The sequence below is a fragment of the Pan paniscus genome, chromosome 3 (assembly GCF_029289425.2).
Source record: "Pan paniscus chromosome 3, NHGRI_mPanPan1-v2.0_pri, whole genome shotgun sequence".
NCBI lineage: Eukaryota > Metazoa > Chordata > Mammalia > Primates > Hominidae > Pan > Pan paniscus.
This window is the reverse complement of record NC_073252.2, coordinates 182,141,593-182,160,493: the sequence shown is the minus strand read 5'-3', so window position 1 is coordinate 182,160,493 and position 18,901 is coordinate 182,141,593. Positions and strand designations below refer to the sequence as shown.

The 18,901-nt window shown below is 45.6% G+C and overlaps 1 protein-coding gene and 1 non-coding gene across 4 annotated transcripts in view; one reads left to right on the top strand and one right to left on the bottom strand.

The window, feature by feature from the left end:
• IRF2 (interferon regulatory factor 2) overlaps positions 1–18,901 on the top strand; it is an 86,858-nt gene that overhangs the window by 38,057 nt on the left and 29,900 nt on the right. For all 3 annotated transcript variants that reach the window (XM_003823459.5, XM_063604013.1, XM_063604014.1), the window contains exons 2-5: positions 7,484–7,576; positions 16,935–17,034; positions 17,795–17,971; positions 18,290–18,336. In XM_003823459.5, coding sequence (XP_003823507.1) covers positions 7,490–7,576; positions 16,935–17,034; positions 17,795–17,971; positions 18,290–18,336 — 411 coding nt within the window. In that variant the 5' untranslated portion in view covers positions 7,484–7,489. The remainder of the gene's footprint in view (positions 1–7,483; positions 7,577–16,934; positions 17,035–17,794; positions 17,972–18,289; positions 18,337–18,901) is intronic.
• On the bottom strand, positions 4,546–4,629 carry LOC112439714 (small nucleolar RNA SNORD79). Its single transcript, XR_003027952.1, has one exon. It is a non-coding gene; the product is annotated as a small nucleolar RNA SNORD79 (small nucleolar RNA).

The following is an 18,901-nucleotide window of genomic DNA, read 5'->3' as shown; positions in this document are numbered from 1 at the left end:
CATAAAGCTTTCCTTTGCCATAAAGCTTTCTCTTACAAGCCCATTTAACAATGATTTATGTATTCCTTATGAACTACCTTAGTTGGCAATTAATAATACACTACCTTCTGATCTTTATTGCATAGTCTTTTATTATTATAATTATAGGATTATTAGTTAGCTTTATGTGATTTATCTCTCACATCCTCAGTTAACTTATTTGTTCCTTGAGGGTAGTGATCATGTCTTACCGTCTTTGAATCCCCCACAGCACTCAGCACAGTTCCTTGTAACAATGTGTGTTTAATGAATTTTTGCTGATCCATTGGGTGACTGGGTAATAAGAAAAGGCGTTCCATGGCCGGGCGCAGTGGCTCACGCCTGTAATCCCAGCACTTTGGGAGGCCAAAGTGGGCAGATCACGAGGTCAAGAGATTGAGATCATCCTGGCCAACATGATGAAACCCTGTCTCTACTGAAAATACAAAAATTAGCTGGGCATGGTGGCGGGCACCTGTAGTCCCAGCTACTCTGGAGGCTGAGGCAGGAGAATTGCTTGAACCTGGGAGGCAGAGGTTGCAGTGAGTCGAGTTCGAGTCACTGCACTCCAGCCCAACGACAGAGCGAGACTCTGTCTCAAAAAAAAAAGAAAAAAGAAAAAGAAAAAGAAAAAAGAAAAGCTCCAGAGATAATATGAATCCTAGGGTAATGTTATGTTCCTCAAGATTTGATTTATATTTACTTTTGGTAGTTCCAGGTCATTTTCATTTGATCAGGGATTGAGATGATTCAAAGCTGGGCTTCAGCCTTTGATATTAGTTTATTTCTACTTAGTTGTATTACTTACAAAGCTTGTGAGGGTGTTTCCAGGAACCCCTTTTCCTAGCTGGGTCCTGATCTTCAATTTTTGTCTCCTCAGTCACCTGAGTGTGTCAAAAGCTCTGCTTTCAAAGCCCCACAGCCTCCTCTTCAGAAAGGAGCAGCTGTCCCTGCACTAGGATGACAGCAGCCCTAAATGTCAGGTTCACCTTCCTGGGTTTCTTTTTCTCCTAGATCTTGCCCCCCTAATTTTTAACTACCTTGTTAGCTCTCTGATGCATTTAAATGGATTTTAAAAATATATTTTGCCCATGTTTCTTAGTTATTCAGCCTGAGAGTCAGGTCTGAATTACCTACTGTACCATTACCAGAAGCACCACCCCCCTCTCAGCTAAGGAATTTATTACCTTAAATCCAGCAGGCACATTTAGAAGTCTCTGGAACAGAGAATTAACATGATTGAATGGTATTTTAGGAAGATGACTGTCAGTGGTTTGCAAGACGGAGAGGAGTTTGGAAAGTCTCAGTAAGTAGAACAATTGAGAGGTCTTCATAAGTCAGTGCTTTCTAAAGTACGATGAAGGCAGAGGTTAGAGTGGATAAGCCTGGGTGTTTCACGTTAGATAGGCCTGAATTTAAATGAGAGTCTTGGCTCTCCACTTACTAGCAGGTAATAAAGGATAATAAAGTCCCTATGTCCTAGGCTTGTAAGGGTTAAATGGCAAAACTTGTAGAAAACCCTAGGTTTTTAATTTTTTATTTTTAGAGAGGGGCTGTCTTTCTGCCACCCAGGCTGGAATGCAGTGGTGTGATCATGGCTCACTGCAGCCTCGAACTCCTGGCTTCAAGTGATTGTCCCACCTCAGCCTCCCAAGGAGCTGAAAAGACAGGTGTGTCCCACCACACCTAGCAAGAAAACCCTAGTTTTAATGCCCAGCACATAGTAGGTGCTCTGTAAATGGTAACCGTTGCTCTTACTATTCCAAGAACCAAAATTCAGTTATTTGGGTGAAAATTCAACCTCACTGTTAATAGCACTAATCATGGATAGTACTGTCAACTTCATGGGGGATCATTCGTGACTTACGAATCACAATGAATAGCTTGCATGCCTTATATAGCAGGCTTGGCACCAGTGATATTCTCAATACCCACCATGGGCTGAATTGACTTATGGCCAGATGCCACAGTTTTGAAGCCAGTCCCAGCCTCAAATCTCAAAGGTGTAAAGGTAGATGATTTTACAAAGTGCCTTTCGTCAGGCTCCAGGGTAGATGCTTCAACTCTTTTACTTACTTTGAAGTACAGGTTGCTCATATATTAGGTTTGCAGAACCATAAAATGTTAGCATTTTACTTCTAAAAACAACCTGATGTGCAAGAAGAGAAGCTTACAGAAAAGAAAACCTCAGATTATGATTCATCGTATCATGGATAACCCCAGGAATCATCTGTTTAAAACGTCCCATTTTTCTAGATGATCAAAGTGTGGACCAGGAAGATGGAGGGATTAGCCCAAGGACACACAACAGCAATGGCAGAGTCGAGGCTGCGACAGAACTGTCCTGATTTCTGTGCATTAAACATAGCCACTCTGTGTCATCTCCACTGAGTTACCTGCCTTCTCTAACTCTGTTCGAGGTTCATGTGGCCTGGCTGTTAGCGCCTGTGGGAGGCTTGCCTTACAGAAAGACCAGCGTGTCACCTTGACTTTCGATAATGGAAGCTAGACAATACATACCGAGTAAGCATCTTTCTTTCCAGTCCTCAGTCCTTTGACCCTCTGTGCCTGTCATCTCAGTCTTTTAATCTCCGGAACCATAATTAATCTATTTTTAGTGTCCAACTAAATGATCCATTTCTGGTGCTAGGCTTGAGGTAGATTCTGCCTTTGCTGTTTTTCACAGAAGTAAAGATGTATGCTCACCCTCGGCTAGTCATGAGAAACCTATGTAAAATGGCAAACTTTGTACCGTGTCGCGTGGCAAGCGCACTGGTTATGCACTACCTGCCCAGGGCGTGGGAGATGGGTCAGGGGAGAAAAATCAAGTCACAAAGGAGAAGGGCCTTCATGTAACTGGGTTAGCTTTTCATTGAGTCTCATTGGAGATGTCCTAGCTACAAACAAACCAACCAACCAACCCAAACAAACAAAACCTGAAATAAGTGTAGCCCTTTTTAAGTTTATTTTTTACTCTGATGAAATACTTGTTCGATTTTTTGCTTTTTCTAAAAGTTACCTATAATTAGTAACAGTCCTGATTGAAGATTATGAACTTTTCTAATAAGTTTGCGGTTTGGCTGAGCTGCATCCTTACTAGACAGGCACATTGCGTAAGTGAGGAATGCACCCAGCTGGTGGATGACAAGCCCGGCACGCCGACCAGCGGAGGAGTCTATCAGAATGGCCAAAATGACCACACAGCAGGAGCATGGGAGAGCCAGGCCATTGAGCATGAACAATAAGGGGCTCTAGAGCTTTGCTTCTCAGAGTGTGACCCAAGGACCTAGGGGCTTGTCAGAGATGCAGACCACAGCGGTCGCCTGGAATCCACTGACTTGGGATTCCTGTGCACGTTCAAGTTGGCGAAGCGCTGGATTTCAGGATTTCACAGTCAGCTCTTCCCTTTACGTTGGCCAAACTGACCCTATCATTCTTTTGCTAAAATCCTTCGGTTTCCTCTTCAGTCTTAGATCGTGGTCATGACCAAAATCCTAGGCATGGTCTTCTGGGTGAGCCGGGTCTCTGGGCCCTCCCTGTCACTGACTGCTGTCCACAGGGGCCACCTTGCCTCAGGGCCTTTGCAGCTCTCCCTTCTCTGTTAGTTGTTCAGGGCTGCCATAACAGACGGCTTTCACACAACAGAAATGTATTCCATCACAATTCTGGAGGCCAGAAGTCTCAGATCAAGGAATCAGTAGGGCCCTGCTCTGCCTCAAGGGTCTTGGGGAGAATCCTTCCTTGCCTCTTCCAGCTTCTGGTGGCTCCAGGCATCGTTGGCTGCAGCAGCCTCACCGCAGTCTCTGCCTTTGGCTTCACATGCCCATCCTCCCTCTGTGTCTGTGTCTTCACGCGGCATTCTTCTGTGTGTCTGTGTCCACACTTCCCTCCTCTTATAAGGACATCGGGTTCCTGCGAGCTACTGGTCACAATATTTTGTCAGCTGATCATTGTATAACCTTGTCTTATGTGTTTCTGTTTGAAGACACCCTCTGTAATATTTATTGTTGATTGATTAGCATTGAACTCACAGCACTATAATGCATGCCTGAGCAAAGCTTATCTTATATAAGTATTTTCCCTGTAAGGCGCATCATAGCCTTCTGGTTCTTAGGAACCCGGGAAGGCACTTCAGCACAATGCCTGGGGGCCATTTTAAACAGCAAAGTCACCAAAAAAAGCACAACGATGTGAAAAATGTCGCACTCCGTAGCCTGTGAAAAGGACACTTGTTTGCCATAGGAGAGCAAGAGCGGGAAGGCAGAGTGTGGCCTTGTCCAGCCTCAGCTGGGAACACGTGCATCAGATGACTTGAATTCAGCACACGTCCGCGAGTGACCACCAACGCATCTGAGTATTGATTTGGGGGTTGTGGATATGTTTCAGTGAGTAGGCAAATTCACAGATACAGAATCTGCGAACAGTGTGGATCGAATGTGTCTTCACACACAGGCTTTAGTTTTAAAGACAGAAAGTTGGGTTTTTTGTCTTGGTGCTTTGCTTTACCTGACGATTGACTTTTTCGACTACTGTTTCCATTTAAAACTGATCTTCACTGTCTTTCAGAGAGATGCCCGTCTGTGTGAACTTTAAAAGCCATCACTAATATAAGAACGGGAACCACCATGGGCTGGAGGGGGCCACCTGATAGGAACCATACCATATGGCTTTTTGAACTATTTTGGATGTGACCATTTTTTTTTTTTTCCCCCAACTGGTTATTTGTGAGAAACATAATGGAGGAAATATGATATTCTGAGTACTAGCTGGAGGCAGGGCCACTTCCACACGCCTCTCGTGTTTCCATATTGCTAGGCTCAGGCTCAGCTGCAGCGCCAGGGACCATGCACAGCACTTCTGCACGTCAGGCTGTCAGGAGAACTGGCGTCTGTTGCTCTCTACTCGTGACCACTATACCTACCCCTATCCTGTAACTACTCTTCCCTCGCTCTTCCCTCTATTTTCTTGACCGCTCTGGATTTAGTGGTCTCCAATCTGTGTCTTGAGGTCTTTTCCAGAGGGAAGATCAGGCCGGGCTGGTGGTCACTACCCTGGGGGGCAGAGCTCTTGCAGGGTGAGCCTTTGAGGGGTCACCAGTGCACTTCTCTGTGCACAGCTTTCCCCAGCACTCCCTAGTCTTTTCTGAAACTCTTTATCATCTTCATGGGGCATGGTACCTCCCTTCTTTCCAGTGTCCTGTTAGTTTGGGAGTTCCTAGATGGCAGGGAATGTCATCTTTCCCTGTTCCTGGAGCATCATTCTCAATACATGACCTTTGAATGGGTGGATGAACAAATGAATGAATGGAACAAATGAATGAATGAGACCAAGAGCAGCAGTATCTGCAACTCCTTGTGGCCATTCCGTGTTCTTGTGAAATATCTCTAAGGTTCCCGTTTGTGTCTCAAAGAATGGTGGCTGGAGCCTCCATATGAGTGGAGGAGGCCAACCTCTGGCGGCACCCCACCTAGGCCATCAGAGCCATCTTCAGAGCTGGCCTGGGCCTGGCAGTGAGTGTTTCCTATGTGGAAGGCAACATTTGCGCTTTGTAGGACTAGCAAAAGACCTAGAAGAGGGCGGAGCATGGGAGCTCATGTCTGTAATCTCTGCACTTTGGGAGGTCAAGGTGGGAGGACTGCTTGAGCCCAGGAATTTGAGACCAGCCTGGGCAGCATAGGGAGACCCCAGCTCTACAAAAAATAAAAAAAATTAGCTGGGCATGGTGGCTCACACCTGTGGTCCCAGCTACTGGGAGGCTGAGGTGGGAAAATCGCTTGAGCCCAGGAGGTTGAGGCTGCAGTGAGCTGTGATCATGTCACTGCACTCCCGTCTGGGTGACAGAGTGAGACCCTGCCTCCAGAAAAAAAAGGTGATGCTCTTCCTATGGTAGAACTTAAATTTGGTTAGGAAAAGAGAGTGGACTATACACAGCCGAGAGGTGTATAGGTAAGGCAAGGGATAAGATGAAAGACTTTACTTAAAACAACTGCCCTAAAGCAATGTTTGGTTTTTCAAAGGAGCAGTGTAAGATCAGTGAGTAACATAGGAGCTGGAGGCAGAGGGACTACTTTAGGCGGGAGTGGTCTGGGAAGCCCTTGTGGAGGAGGAGGCTGAGTCTTAGAGGGCGGATAAGGACCTGCAAGGCCAGGGAATGAAGAGCAGAGGGCACGGGATGAGCACGGAGCAGGAGGTGTCTGCAGCAGTCAGTGGGCCAGACTGCAGGAGGCATACAAGGAAAAGGCTGGGCCAGACTGCAGGAGGCATACGGGCCCAGGGTGAGGCCCAGGGGGTGGGGGTCATGGAAGGATGCTTGTAACTCTGGCATGTTCTGGGCGCAGGGAATAGAGGAGAGAGGAAGTCCATGGCAAGCTGGGAAGGAGAGTTATTGAGACATCAGCCCAAATGCCAATGAATAGAATTTTCAGAGCTCAATTTTGGAGGACATGAACAAAAGAAGAAAGGGACCAATCAGGATTGAGAAGAGGATGACAGTGTCACACTGTCTGTGAGGTCCTATAGAATGGAGGCTTGCACCTGACCCATCTTTGCTTTTGGAGCCCAGATTAGATGTAAATGCAGGCATAGATAGGGTGAAGATGAGTGGGGGACAGTGTGGAAGGTACTTTGTTAGTGATTCCCCTCTGGATCTATTCCGATGGACCAGGAGAAGTCTATCTTAGAAAGGAATCTGGAAGCAGCAGGGAGGCATTGTGTGGACTGGCGGAGGAAGGGTGGTCAGACTATGAAAATGATTTTCAAAGGGAAAGTAAGTTAAAGGAAAAGGGGGTGGTGTCAGGTCAGCGGGGAGGCTGGCATTGAAGAAAGACACTTGGGTGAGAGAATGCATTCGGGTAAAAGCAAAAGCAAAGGAGATACCTCTGCAGGGTTCCAGGGGCTCTGGAAGTAAAGTCAGGAGGGACGGGTAGTTGGTGGAAAACTTTGGGAAAGCCAAATTAACTGATTCCTTTCGAGCTTTAAATGTTAATATTGGGGGTTGAAAGCGTTTGTATAACCCAGATTCTCAAAAGGAATGGCTTGGCTATCATAATTTTTTCCCACAACTGCTTTGCTCTGCCCACCCCTTGGCTCTTGGAAGGATCATCCCCAAAGGCGTTGGGGCCTCTGAGCAACGGAAGCCTCAAAACACGGCCAGTGTAGTGGGGATAAAGCCTCCCTCTAGGCAAATTCCTGGAGAGGAGTGTGGGTCCTGGTCTCCAATGTCCATAGGACCCTCCCAGCAGAGGGCAGGCCTGGACCATCCTGTGTCCCCACATAGCCCCCTGGCTGGTGCGAGGGCTGGGCTTGCACAGGTGGCACAGCCCCTGAGTACACCAACCCCCCAGCCCCCTGGTTCCCAGCCCCAGGAAAGGAGAGAAGGAAAGGGTCAGGCGGGGTGTAGAACTCTGCAGTGCAGACACCACACTGAGTGGCACCAACGCCTGACGCCGTGTTTCTCTCCCTCAAGGGCACCATGCCGGTGGAAAGGATGCGCATGCGCCCGTGGCTGGAGGAGCAGATAAACTCCAACACGATCCCAGGGCTCAAGTGGCTTAACAAGGTGAGTGGGTCAGGGTGGGTGTATGTGTGAGAGAGGTCCTGGCTGAAACACGCCCATGCGGACTGCTGAAAGTAAAATCGTTTGTATTCAAAATCTTAGGCTTATTCATGACAAAAACCAGCCAACCCAAAATGATCATAAAACATCAGGTTATCATCTCAAAGGCTTTTTTTCTTTTAGAGACAGGGTCTCACTATATGGCCCACGCTGGAGTGCAGTGGTGCAATCATGACTCACTGCAGCCTCGACCTCTTGGGTTCAAGTGATCCTCCCACCTCAGCCTCCAGAGTAGCTGGAACTACAGGTAAACGTCACCACACCTGGCTAATTTTTGTATTTTTTTGTAGAGCTGGGATCTCGCCATGTTGCCCAGGCTGGTCTTGAACTCCTGGGCTGAAGTGATCCTCCCACCTCAGCCTCCCAAAGTGTGGGGATTACAGGCATGAGCCACTGAACCCGGTCACAAAAGGATTTGTATCCTGTACGACTGTAGCCTCAGCCTGGAGTCTCCAATGTCTGCTCACCTTTGGTGTTTTGGCTGACTGCCTCTCGAAAGCTCCTTGCTTTTTTTGGAAAGCTCCTTGCTTCTTTGAGGATTCTTACCCTCTTCCTTCTCCAAATTCCTTTTTTTTGCTTCTCCTGGCCTTTTAGGACTAGAGGACATGGAAACTCCAGGGTTTTATATTAGGAATGGAGCATTTCCTTTTCCATGTTCTCTGTTTAAAGAAAGCTTGCTTTTGTCTTTAAAAAAAGCCTTCTTTTTACCTCTGTAATGAAGCCCTAACTGTGTGTCCACCTTTCCTAAGAAAGCAGCCAGTCATTTACAACCTGCCCCTTCCAGGCACAAACACTCCCTTACATTGTTAACCTTAAAACTTTTAATTTAATTGATCCTAGCTATTAGGGGTGAATCAGAAAGAGATAATGTCGGCAAAAATGAAAAACTTCTGGAACTATATAATCTAGAAAAGCAACTAAATATATATCATGCCTTCTTTAAGGAGGCCCAGGAGAGAAGTTCCTCTCCTACCAGAACAGTTCTGAGTAAATGCCTTTTTCCTCTTCTCCACTCCCTCCCCTTTTCTTTTTTAATCTTAAGGACACAATGAATAATTCAGCTGGCCAGGCTTTATCTTTGTATCAGGTACAAGAGCTTAGAGCCAGATTGCAGATTATAGTCTGCTTCCAACAAGGGAACAGGATATTGCAGTATAATTTTTTTTAACTAATATCATTCCTGGCCTTATTGGGTCTTTTCAGATATCTTTCAAATCTTATTTCTTTTTACTATTTTCCTTTTATCCACTTATTTTGATTTTTTTTTTCTTTAGACAAGGTCTCCCTCTGTCACCCAGGCTGGAGTGCAGTGGCGCGACCTCAGCTCACTGTCACCTCTGCCTCTGTGCTCAAGCGAGCCTCCCACCTTTGTCTCCCAAGTAGCTGGGACCACAGGTGCGCTCCTGGATAATTTTTATATTTTTTGTAGAGATGGGGTTTCACTATGTTGCCCAGACTGGTCTGGAACTTCAGGACTCAAGTGCTGCCCGCCTTGGCCTTCCAAAGTGCTGGGATTACAGGCATGAGCCGCAGTGCCCAGCCTGATTTTGAATTTAATGTTACTGTGTTGAATATGTCTGTCTGAGCCTTTCTGAAACAAGGTGAGGCACTAAGTAAATAGAAATGAAGAAACCATCTGCTTATTTCCTGTGACCTGTCCCATATCTCAAGGTCTTACCACAATGTATTTTTCTAGGGTTGCTCTATCTATAGTGTTTTAGATTTACATATGTAATCAGCTTCTTCCAAAGAAACAAACAAGAAATGGAGTTGCTCCTTGGTCAGCTCAGTTAGCAGGGGTGCCGTGGAGGTATAAGGAAGGGGGGTCCAGAGTAAAGGGGAGCTGGACAGCCAGGGTAGCAAATGACACTGAATGAAAGCTGACGTGTACTCAGCACTTACTGTGTGCCAGGCACCCTTCTAAGCAAGGTACGTGCATTAGCTCACGTTCCGCCACCATGGGGTAGGTACAGTTAATATTTTCCATTTTACAGACAAGGAAACCAAGGCACAGAGAGGTTAAGTAAGATTCTGTTTTGAGGAACAAGGTAGCGTTACTGTTTGATGTGGAGTGGGAGAGGAAAGCAAATGCTCCTGTGTTCTAAAGAGAAGCAAGTGGTCTGCTTCTGCTTTTCCTTTTTTAAAAATACCTCCACTAGTTTTGGTTGGCAGGATGCAGTGGAGAACAGACAGTGTCTCACACCTCTCCTGTTGAGCAGGTGCCTGATATGTTGACCGCTGTGATTGGTTTAGACTAACCATTAGTCCCTTCTTGGTGCTGTAGTAGATGGAACTGTGGCTCCCGGAGAAGATATGTCCACATCCTAACCCCCAGAACCTGTGGATGTCACCTCATTTGGAAAAAGGGTTTTTGCAGATATAGTGAAGGACCTTGAGATGAAATCATCCTGGATTTTCTGGGTGGGCCCTGATGCCAATGAGGAGTGTCTTTATAAGAGACAGAAGAGGAGAAGGCACACACAGAGGAGAGAGGCGTGTGAGGACTGAGGCAGAGACTGGAAATAGGCAGCCACAGCCGAGGGACTCCAAGAAGAGGCGAGGAAGGATCCTTCCCAGAGCCTTGGAAAGGAGTGAGCCCTGCCTGGGCGCAGTGGCTCACGCCTGTAATCCCCACACTTTGGGAGGCTGAGTTGGGCAGATCACCTGAGGTCAGGAGTTTGAGACCAGCCTGGCCAACATGGTGAAACTCCATCTCTACTAAAAACACAAAAATTAGCTTGGTGTGGTGGCAGGTGCCTGTAATCCCAGCTACTTGGGAGGCTGAGGCAAGTGAATCACTTGAACCTGGGAGGTTGAGGTTGCAGTGGTGGAGGTTGCAGTGAGCTGAGATTGCGCCACTGCACTCCAGCCTGGGCAACAGAGCAAGACTCCATCTCAAAAACAAACAAACAAACAAACAAAAAAACCGGAGTGAGCCCTGCAGACACCTTGATTTTGGACTTCTGGCCTTCAGGACTGTGATGGAATACGTTTCTGTTGCTGTGAGCCACCCAGTTCGTGTAATTTTTCACGACAGTCTTGGGAGATTGATGCACCCTCTAAGGGTCACCTCCTTACTGGGACTCTCGGTTGAGATGCCTTTTCTTCCATCTATTTTGTCCATGTTTTTCTGATACAGAACCAGAAGGCAAATGGATTTCCCTTTGTGCAAATGAATACTTGGCCCCTTTCAGGCAGTCCTTACCTGCTGAGCGTCACTCATCTGGCTCTTGGCTCGAGAGTTCTCTTCCCGAGGCATGGAAGGAAAGGAGACCTCTGTGTCATCTCACAGGGCTCCTCCGCTACAGCTGGACCTGAGCCAGGCTGATGAAGAAGAGCATGCCCGTGGCTGCCAGCCCGTGCCGCCTCTCAGCACCGCCCTGGCACAGAGGCCAAGGCCTGCACTGTGGCCCCGAGGCCCTGTCAAGCTGCATCCTGCTGAGGCCTAGCCAGAGTGGGCACGTGGCGCTGCTCGTGCACATGGGCACTGCCATCACTGTCACTGCAGGCCTCGGCTGGGGTCAGGATCTCTTCTCTCCATACCTACACTCCCACAGGGCATCTTTTTATAGGTTTCCGCTAACTTAGGCTTGTTGGCATTCATCTGTCCGTATAAATACTTAACTGAGAGCCTAATGTTCTTCCCTCCCATTCACAAGCATTCTGCCTGGGAATCCTTGTTTATATTTTGAGTGGTTTGAGGTCATTCCAAGATCTCTTTTGCCACTGAAGATTGTTGTAACTCTTAGAATACACTGTCCACGGGGCTGTGGGACTCACTTCTGCTTCAGTCGGCATTCAGGATGTGTTCATGTTTATCGTGAAGTGCTCCAGGCTGGGAGCCCCATGCACCGGTGCCTTGGCTATCTTCTTCGTGTCTGCATGCTCAGGGCCAGGCCTAGTGCCTGGTAAGTGGGAGGCCCTCTGTCAAAATTGTTCTGGGAATACACAGATGAATGTCATGGACTTGAAGGGGAGCAACATTGGTGGTGTTTTTATTCTGTTAAGATAATCAGATTTATGGACACTGGCTTGGCAGTTGTCACATGGCTCTCAGAAAGTCCATTCAACCTACTCCATTCTTAGTAAGAGAGAAAGAGTTGGTTAATTAATGCCTTAAATTTGTTTCCATCCTCTATTGTCTTAGTCTGTTCCCTGTTGCTTATAACAGAATACCTGACTCTGGATAATTTGTAAAGAAGAGGAATTTATTTCTTACAGTTATGGAGGCTGAGAAGTCCAAGGTTGAGGGGCTGCATCTGGTGAGGGCCTTCTTGCTGGTGGGGACCCTCTGCAGAGTCCTGAGGCAGTGCAGGGTATCACCTGGTGCGGGGAACGAGCATGCTTACGTGCTAGCACAGGTCTCTCGTCCTCTTAAAAAGCCACAATCCTACCCCCATGACAACTCATTAATCCATTAATCCCTGAATGGATTAATCCACTCATGAGGGCAGGGCCCTCATGACTCAATCACCTCTTAAAGGCCCCACCTCTCAGTACTGCCACATTGGGGATTAAATGTCAATATAAGTTTCATAGGGGGCAAATATTCAAACAATAGCACCTACTTTTAATAAGTTTGAAGGAGGGTGGGAATGGAATGGGTCCCTTGGATTCCTCTGAAGGAACAGCGAGGAAGTTTGGAAAAGTGCATTATAACCAGCTCATGAATGAGACCTTGGCTGGGGCAATTTACCTTTGGTTATGGGTATTTGCAAATGTGCATAGCATGTTTGAGTAGCCCAATGACAAAAAGAAATAGGATAGCAAATTTTCATATGCCTGTATCTAGATGTATGAATATTTTGCCTTATCTTTGTGTGTGTGTGTGTGTGATCTGTGTGTATCTGGTATATTAAAGCAGCTCCCTGACAGCATACATTGTAAGACATTAGGGCATTTTCTTATATATCCACAGTATGCCATTGTTAATTGGACAAAATTAATACTGTTTAATATCATCACTGCTCCATTCAGATTAAGAATGCCTTGAGTATTCCCAAATAATCTTTTTACAGTTGATTTGTTCAAATCAGAATTCAAAGGCTGTCCACAGGTTGTGTTTGGTGTTTATGACTCTAAGTCTCTGCTGACTGTGGGCCTCTGTTTTTTCCCTTCTTGCCATTGACTTGTTGAGACCAGGTTAGTTTTGGGTTTGTCCACGTGCTTGCTTGTGGTTCCCTGGGCCATTTCTTGAGGAAGGAAGGAGGCAGTCACATCCGGGGTCCTGGTTTCTCTCGTAGCTCCGTGTGACCCCCAACTCTGGTGGGGTTATTGATGTCCTTATTTCCTCCTGGATCCATGCACTAAGGCAGGGGAATCATCAGATCTTTCCCTTTTTTTCACTTTGAGAGTAGACTTGTGTTTGTGTAAACATCAGGCTATCTCTGACCAGGGTAAGGAGTCCAGACGAAAATAGCACACTAATTGGAACATCTTGCAAATGTTGGGGGGAAGAAGAGGCAGAGGAGATAACAGAACTAGTTTCCATGTGGGGCCAAGGAACATTGTTCTACATTGCTCAAAATAATGTCAGATGCTTTTCTGAAGTCAAGCAGCACTCATCTCTCCTGCCTTCCTTCAGATGGGCAGAGTTGTGCACACACGTACAAATGGTGGGCCCTGGCACGGGGCGTCTATCTATACACAGCATGTACCACCACCACGTGTGCAGGACTGGTCACTCGGGGATGAGACACCTGGCACATACTGACGTCACGGGGTCTACACACACATAGCAACACCGTCATGTCCCATGGAACACACAACTTGTGACCAGAATGTTTACTGGTCAGAATCTCTTTCAGTTTTAAAATGAATCTTGCTTTCTCTTACCTTTTCATATGGTCTTCTTCAAAAAAAGAATCTGTGATACAATTTTAAAGATATTTCTGATAAGTTTATTAGTCTTTTCTTTTTTTTTTCCTGAAGTATGAAAAACTAGGTAAAGGTGACATGTAGTTTAAAAAATATTTACCATTTTAAAGTGACATTCACGATGTCATGCAGCCATCACCACTGTCCAGTTCCAGAACTTTTTAACCCTCCAAAAGGAAATGCTGTACCCATTAATCAGTCACTTCCCATTTCCCTCCCCGCTAGCTTGTGGCAACCAGTAATCTGCTCTCTGTCTCTATGGATTTGCCTTTTCTGGATATTTCATGTAAATGGAATCATTCAATATTTGGCCTTTTGTGTCTGGCTTCTTTCATCCAGCATAATGTTTTCAAGGTTCGTCCACGTGGTAGCATGTGTCAATACTCTATTCCTTTTTGTGGCTGAATAATATTCCATTGTATGGATATACCACATTTTGTTTACCCATTCATCAGCTGATGGACACTCGGGTTGTTTCTATGTTTTGGCTTTTGTAAGTAGTGCTGCTATGAACATTTATGTTTTGGTTTGAATGTTGGCTTAGAATTCTTTGGGTATATATCCAGGTGTAAAATTCCTGGATCATCAGGTAATTCTGTGTTTCACTTTCTTGAGGAATGGCCAGACTTTTCCTCCAGAGTGGCTGTACCATTTTGCACTTCCACAGCGATGTGTGAGGATTCCAGTTTCTCCACATCCTCACCAACGTTTGTTATTTGTGTATCTTTTTTTGGAGACATGTCTGTGGGTTAGTCTGTTTCATGTTGCTACAAAGGACTACCTGGGGCTGGGTAATTTATAAAAAAATGAGGTTTCTTTGGGTCAGGGTTCTAGGCTGTACAAGAAGCATGACCTTGGCATCTGCCTCTGATAAGGCCTCAGGATGGGAGGCAAAGGGCATTACATGGCAAGAGAGGGAGGAAGAGAGAATGGTGCAGGCGACAGGCTGTTTTGAATAATCAGCTCTCACCGGAGCTAATGGAGTGAGAGCTTACTCATTACCACGAGAACGACACCAAGCCATTCATGAGGGATCCTGCCCCATGACCCAAACACTGTCCACCAGACCCCACCTGCAACACTAGCGATCACATTTTAACACGAGATTTTGAGGGGACAAACACCTGAACTATTCTAGTCTACTCAGGCCTGTTGCACATTTCAAGAGGGTCCATAGTGTATGTTGCTGGGTTCGGTCAGCGCTTTTGTAGTTGCATGACTTTTGCGGTTTCTGTGGGACTAGGTTTGGTTGTGTGTGTGTATGTGTATGCATGCATGCGTGCAGATGCTTAAAAAGATCTACTTTATCTGTATCAATTTTGTGTCTTGCAAGTTAGATTTCAGATTGTGTCACCCTAGAACTCCTTTGATCTAGAAAAAAGTGCAACAGCAAATTCTTAAGAATCTCGGTGTTTAAGCATAAAGCTTTAGATTCTGGGCGTGCACTTCAGGAAAAGCTCTTTCACAAAATGAATTTTCACTTGTATTCATTTTCATGTGAACATCAATAAATAGCATTAAGTGATTTTGCTGTCGATTTTCATCTACATTAAAGCATAAAATGTCACTCAGCCCCTTTCTGATCACTGTCCTTTTGAAATTGGCTAACCCGAAGCCCTCTCTGTGGATGATGCAGAATGAACACCGAGGAATTTATGAAAAAGTCTCTCACTTTCAGTTCTCCTTTAATAACTGACTTTTTAGAAGATGGTAGAATTTTCCTTTTAACAGGTTTTGGGAAACTCTCCAATGTTCTGAAATAGTCTTTGTTCTGGCTTTGTGATTGGTTCTGTGGAGAGGCGCTGAATCTCTTTGAGGACAGCTGGGACCCTTTCTGTGCTTCACTATGTGAGACTGAAGTGGTGGAAACTCCCTGCTGACATTTCCTCTCCTTCCTCAGTGTCTAGTGCAGGGATCTGCATACCTAGCAATTACCAGAACTGCCTTGAGAGCTTTGAAAGAGCACAACCTCCTGGGCTTTAATCTCCACAGAATCCAGGTCTCAACTGGTCTGTCATAGGACAGGGACTCTTCCAAATCTAAAAGCTGGGAGACAGTGAGTGGGTGATTAAGTAATAGTATATGGAGTCCCATGACCTGGGTTTTGAACTTAGACACTTATTATCCTGCAAGTTCCTTGACTAAATAGTTAAAATCTGCTTCTCGGTTTCCTCAGCTATAAAATGGAAATCGTAACATATACCTCACTCAGGAGGCTGTGGGAGGAAGACAAAACTGAGGTTCCTGTGGATGTGGGTAGTCAGATGCGCAGTGCCAATGGGACCTTAGTACCTGCCGGTACCGCTGCAAGAGCTGCTTGGGCCAGGTTCCTCATCTGTAGCTTTACTAAGAGTACGGCTTTGTTACTAAACCATGGGTTTCCAATCATGTGTTTTTCAGAGTTGCTTGAGGCGGTTTTGAGTTACAGACCTCAACACTGAGAGAGATGTAGAGATAGTCTGATATAAGGATTGTATTGAGGGATGTTTCTCCAGAAAAATGTGTCATTTCATAACCTCTACCTCTTTGTTTGCACTTCTTGCTATTTCTTGCAGGCAGTAGACCCACAGGGATTCGAACATTACTTTCTATTTCTGTTGGATGCACAAGCAAATGGAGATATTTGGTTTCTGTGACAGTGGCCTCAGATGTACCCGACTTTTCTTTAGTAGCATCAAGGGTTTTGGAAAGTTGTCTAATTTTTAATTTACCTAAGATAGCTGGAGTTACTATTTACCAAACAATGAGAATAAATTATAAGAGTAAGCATTAGAAGTTTCGGTAGGTGGCCATTTTTCTGTGGTTTTATTAAAAAAAGAGGCACAGGGCCGGGTGTGGTGGCTCACACCTGTAATCCCAGCAGTTTGGAAGCCTGAGGCGGGCAGATCACTTGAGGTCAGGAGTTCGAGACCAGCCTGGCCAGCATGGCAAAACCCCATCTCTACCAAAAATACAAAACTTGGCCAGGCGTGGTGGCACATGCCAGTAATCCTAGCTACTCAGGAGGCTGAGGTGGGAGAATCTCTTGAACCCGGGAGATGGAGGTTGTAGTGAGCTGATATCGCACCACTACACTGCAGCCTGGGCAACAGAGCGAGACTCTGTCTCCAAAAAAATATATTGAAAAATAGAAAAGAGGCACAAATAATGGAACACACTGGCATATCCCAAATCATCACCTTTGACCTTGGAAAACATTCCTGCTCTGCAAGACTTCACGAGACTGACTGTCACTCGGGGTAGTCTATCAAGATTTGGGATCCAGCGGGGAAAGTGGGTTTGGTTTACAGTAGATTTTCTTGTCAGCAGTCAACACATTCAGCGATGCTTGCTGGGGAATCTTGCTGGCTAGACCTTCACAACCTTTTGCAATGGTGGGCCAAAACCCATGACTGCAGTTCTTCTTTACCTTTTTTTTTTTCAGGAAAAGAAGATTTTTCAGATCCCCTGGATGCATGCGGCTAGACATGGGTGGGATGTGGAAAAAGATGCACCACTCTTTAGAAACTGGGCAATCCATACAGGTACTAAAACTCCCTGCAGCGTTTATAGAGGAAGGCACTCTTGCTTAGTTTTGTTTTTATTACACATAAAATAGCCTGGCTTATGACCTCCTGAAGATGGCTCTGAAAAACCTGTGACTTGTCCCTAGGCACATCCAGGACACATGGGGTACAAACTGCAGCCCTCAGAAGTAATGCTCCCCTCATCCTATACACTCTTAGTCCTTCAATTTCCTATAAATGTGGTATTCTAAGAAGTTCCCTAGGTGTTACCAGGGGAATAGAAACTCAGTTGTTCTGATGGTATAAACTTTGGTCAAATTTATCTCCCCCCCAAAAGGTAGTCAGAAATACCTGTATTTATTACAACCTTTACGTAGGGAGCTGTTTACAGGAATGGACTTTGTTGGAGCGTCAGATGAAAAAGAGGCACTCAGGTTCCCTCTGCCTGTTGACTTTGCAGCCTCTCAGTCTTCTGTATTTTTCTTACACTGATGCTCCATTCTTCCAGCATTTATAGTTTCCTCAAGCTGTTCAGTAGAACCAGGGTGACCAACTTGTCCCAGTTTGCCTGGAACTGTTCAGGTTTTAAAAACAAAATTCCCACATCCCAAGAACTTTCTCACCCCCAGGTACACCAGGACGATTGGTCACTGGAGGTATAGCATGGAGTGAAAAGGTTTCCTTATACTGCCTGACCAGCAATACTGTGTTTCCAGAAATTCCTTCCTCTGTATCTAATGTTTTCTCTCTTTTTCTTAATCTTTGTCTCTTTTGTTAGGAAAGCATCAACCAGGAATAGATAAACCTGATCCCAAAACATGGAAGGCGAATTTCAGATGCGCCATGAATTCCTTGCCTGATATTGAAGAAGTCAAGGATAAAAGCATAAAGAAAGGAAACAATGCCTTCAGGGTCTACCGAATGCTGCCCCTATCTGAACGGCCTTCTAAGAAAGGTAAAGGCATTTACAGACTAAAATAAGATAAATCAATTTGTGTCATCGTGCCTTCGTGATCTCTTCATTTCTACATCTGCAGTCACTTTGCAGGTAGAATAGCCTGTTCATGCTGTAGGGGATCATTCCGCCCCTACCTGGCTTGGAAACAAGACTTTCGATTCACCAAAGGCAGTGAAAGATACATGTGGAATTTTGACCATGTACAGATTAAAGCAACAGGTTCATTGAGAGTTTCAGAAAGAATTTAATTTGAGGGAAATGTTTCTCTGGAGGCCCTTCATGAATTAATCCAAAACTACATTTTTGTTGCCACAGGAAAGAAACCAAAGACAGAAAAAGAAGACAAAGTTAAGCACATCAAGGTAATCTTGGGTGATTCAGAGAGAAAGCCAAAGTTGGGATCCTATTAATGACTCATATTCTGCCTTGTAAAGACGAGTCACAGGACCTCAGTGTGTCCTCTTTCTTCCTTTGCTTGTGTCTTCTGTGCTTTACATGTTTGCTCTTCAGCATGTATCCACTTGCAGACATAGGTACACAGGGCCCTGCCTCATCCCGTTTCTCTGGGAAATTTATGAATGAAGTCACAGATTCTCACTGTGCTCGGCAGGCTGAGGCCTCCATCTGGCCACCACCGCCGTTGCCAGCGGTCATTTTGTGCCAGCTAAACTCCACAACAGCTTATGTCTCATACTATTAAGTATATTTTCAGGCTATTAAGTATACTTTAATATGTATTAAATGTTATAGACCTCTATACAATGTATGAACTCTATGTTACAGACATTCCATCACAGGCCCTTCGGTGGGGGACAGAGTGGTCAGTGTCAGCACTCTATCAGCACAGCTCTCAGTGGCTGCCTTCTGTCCACTGTAGAATCATCTCTCACACCCCACAAAGGTTTTCCATGGGATGTGCATGTGTGT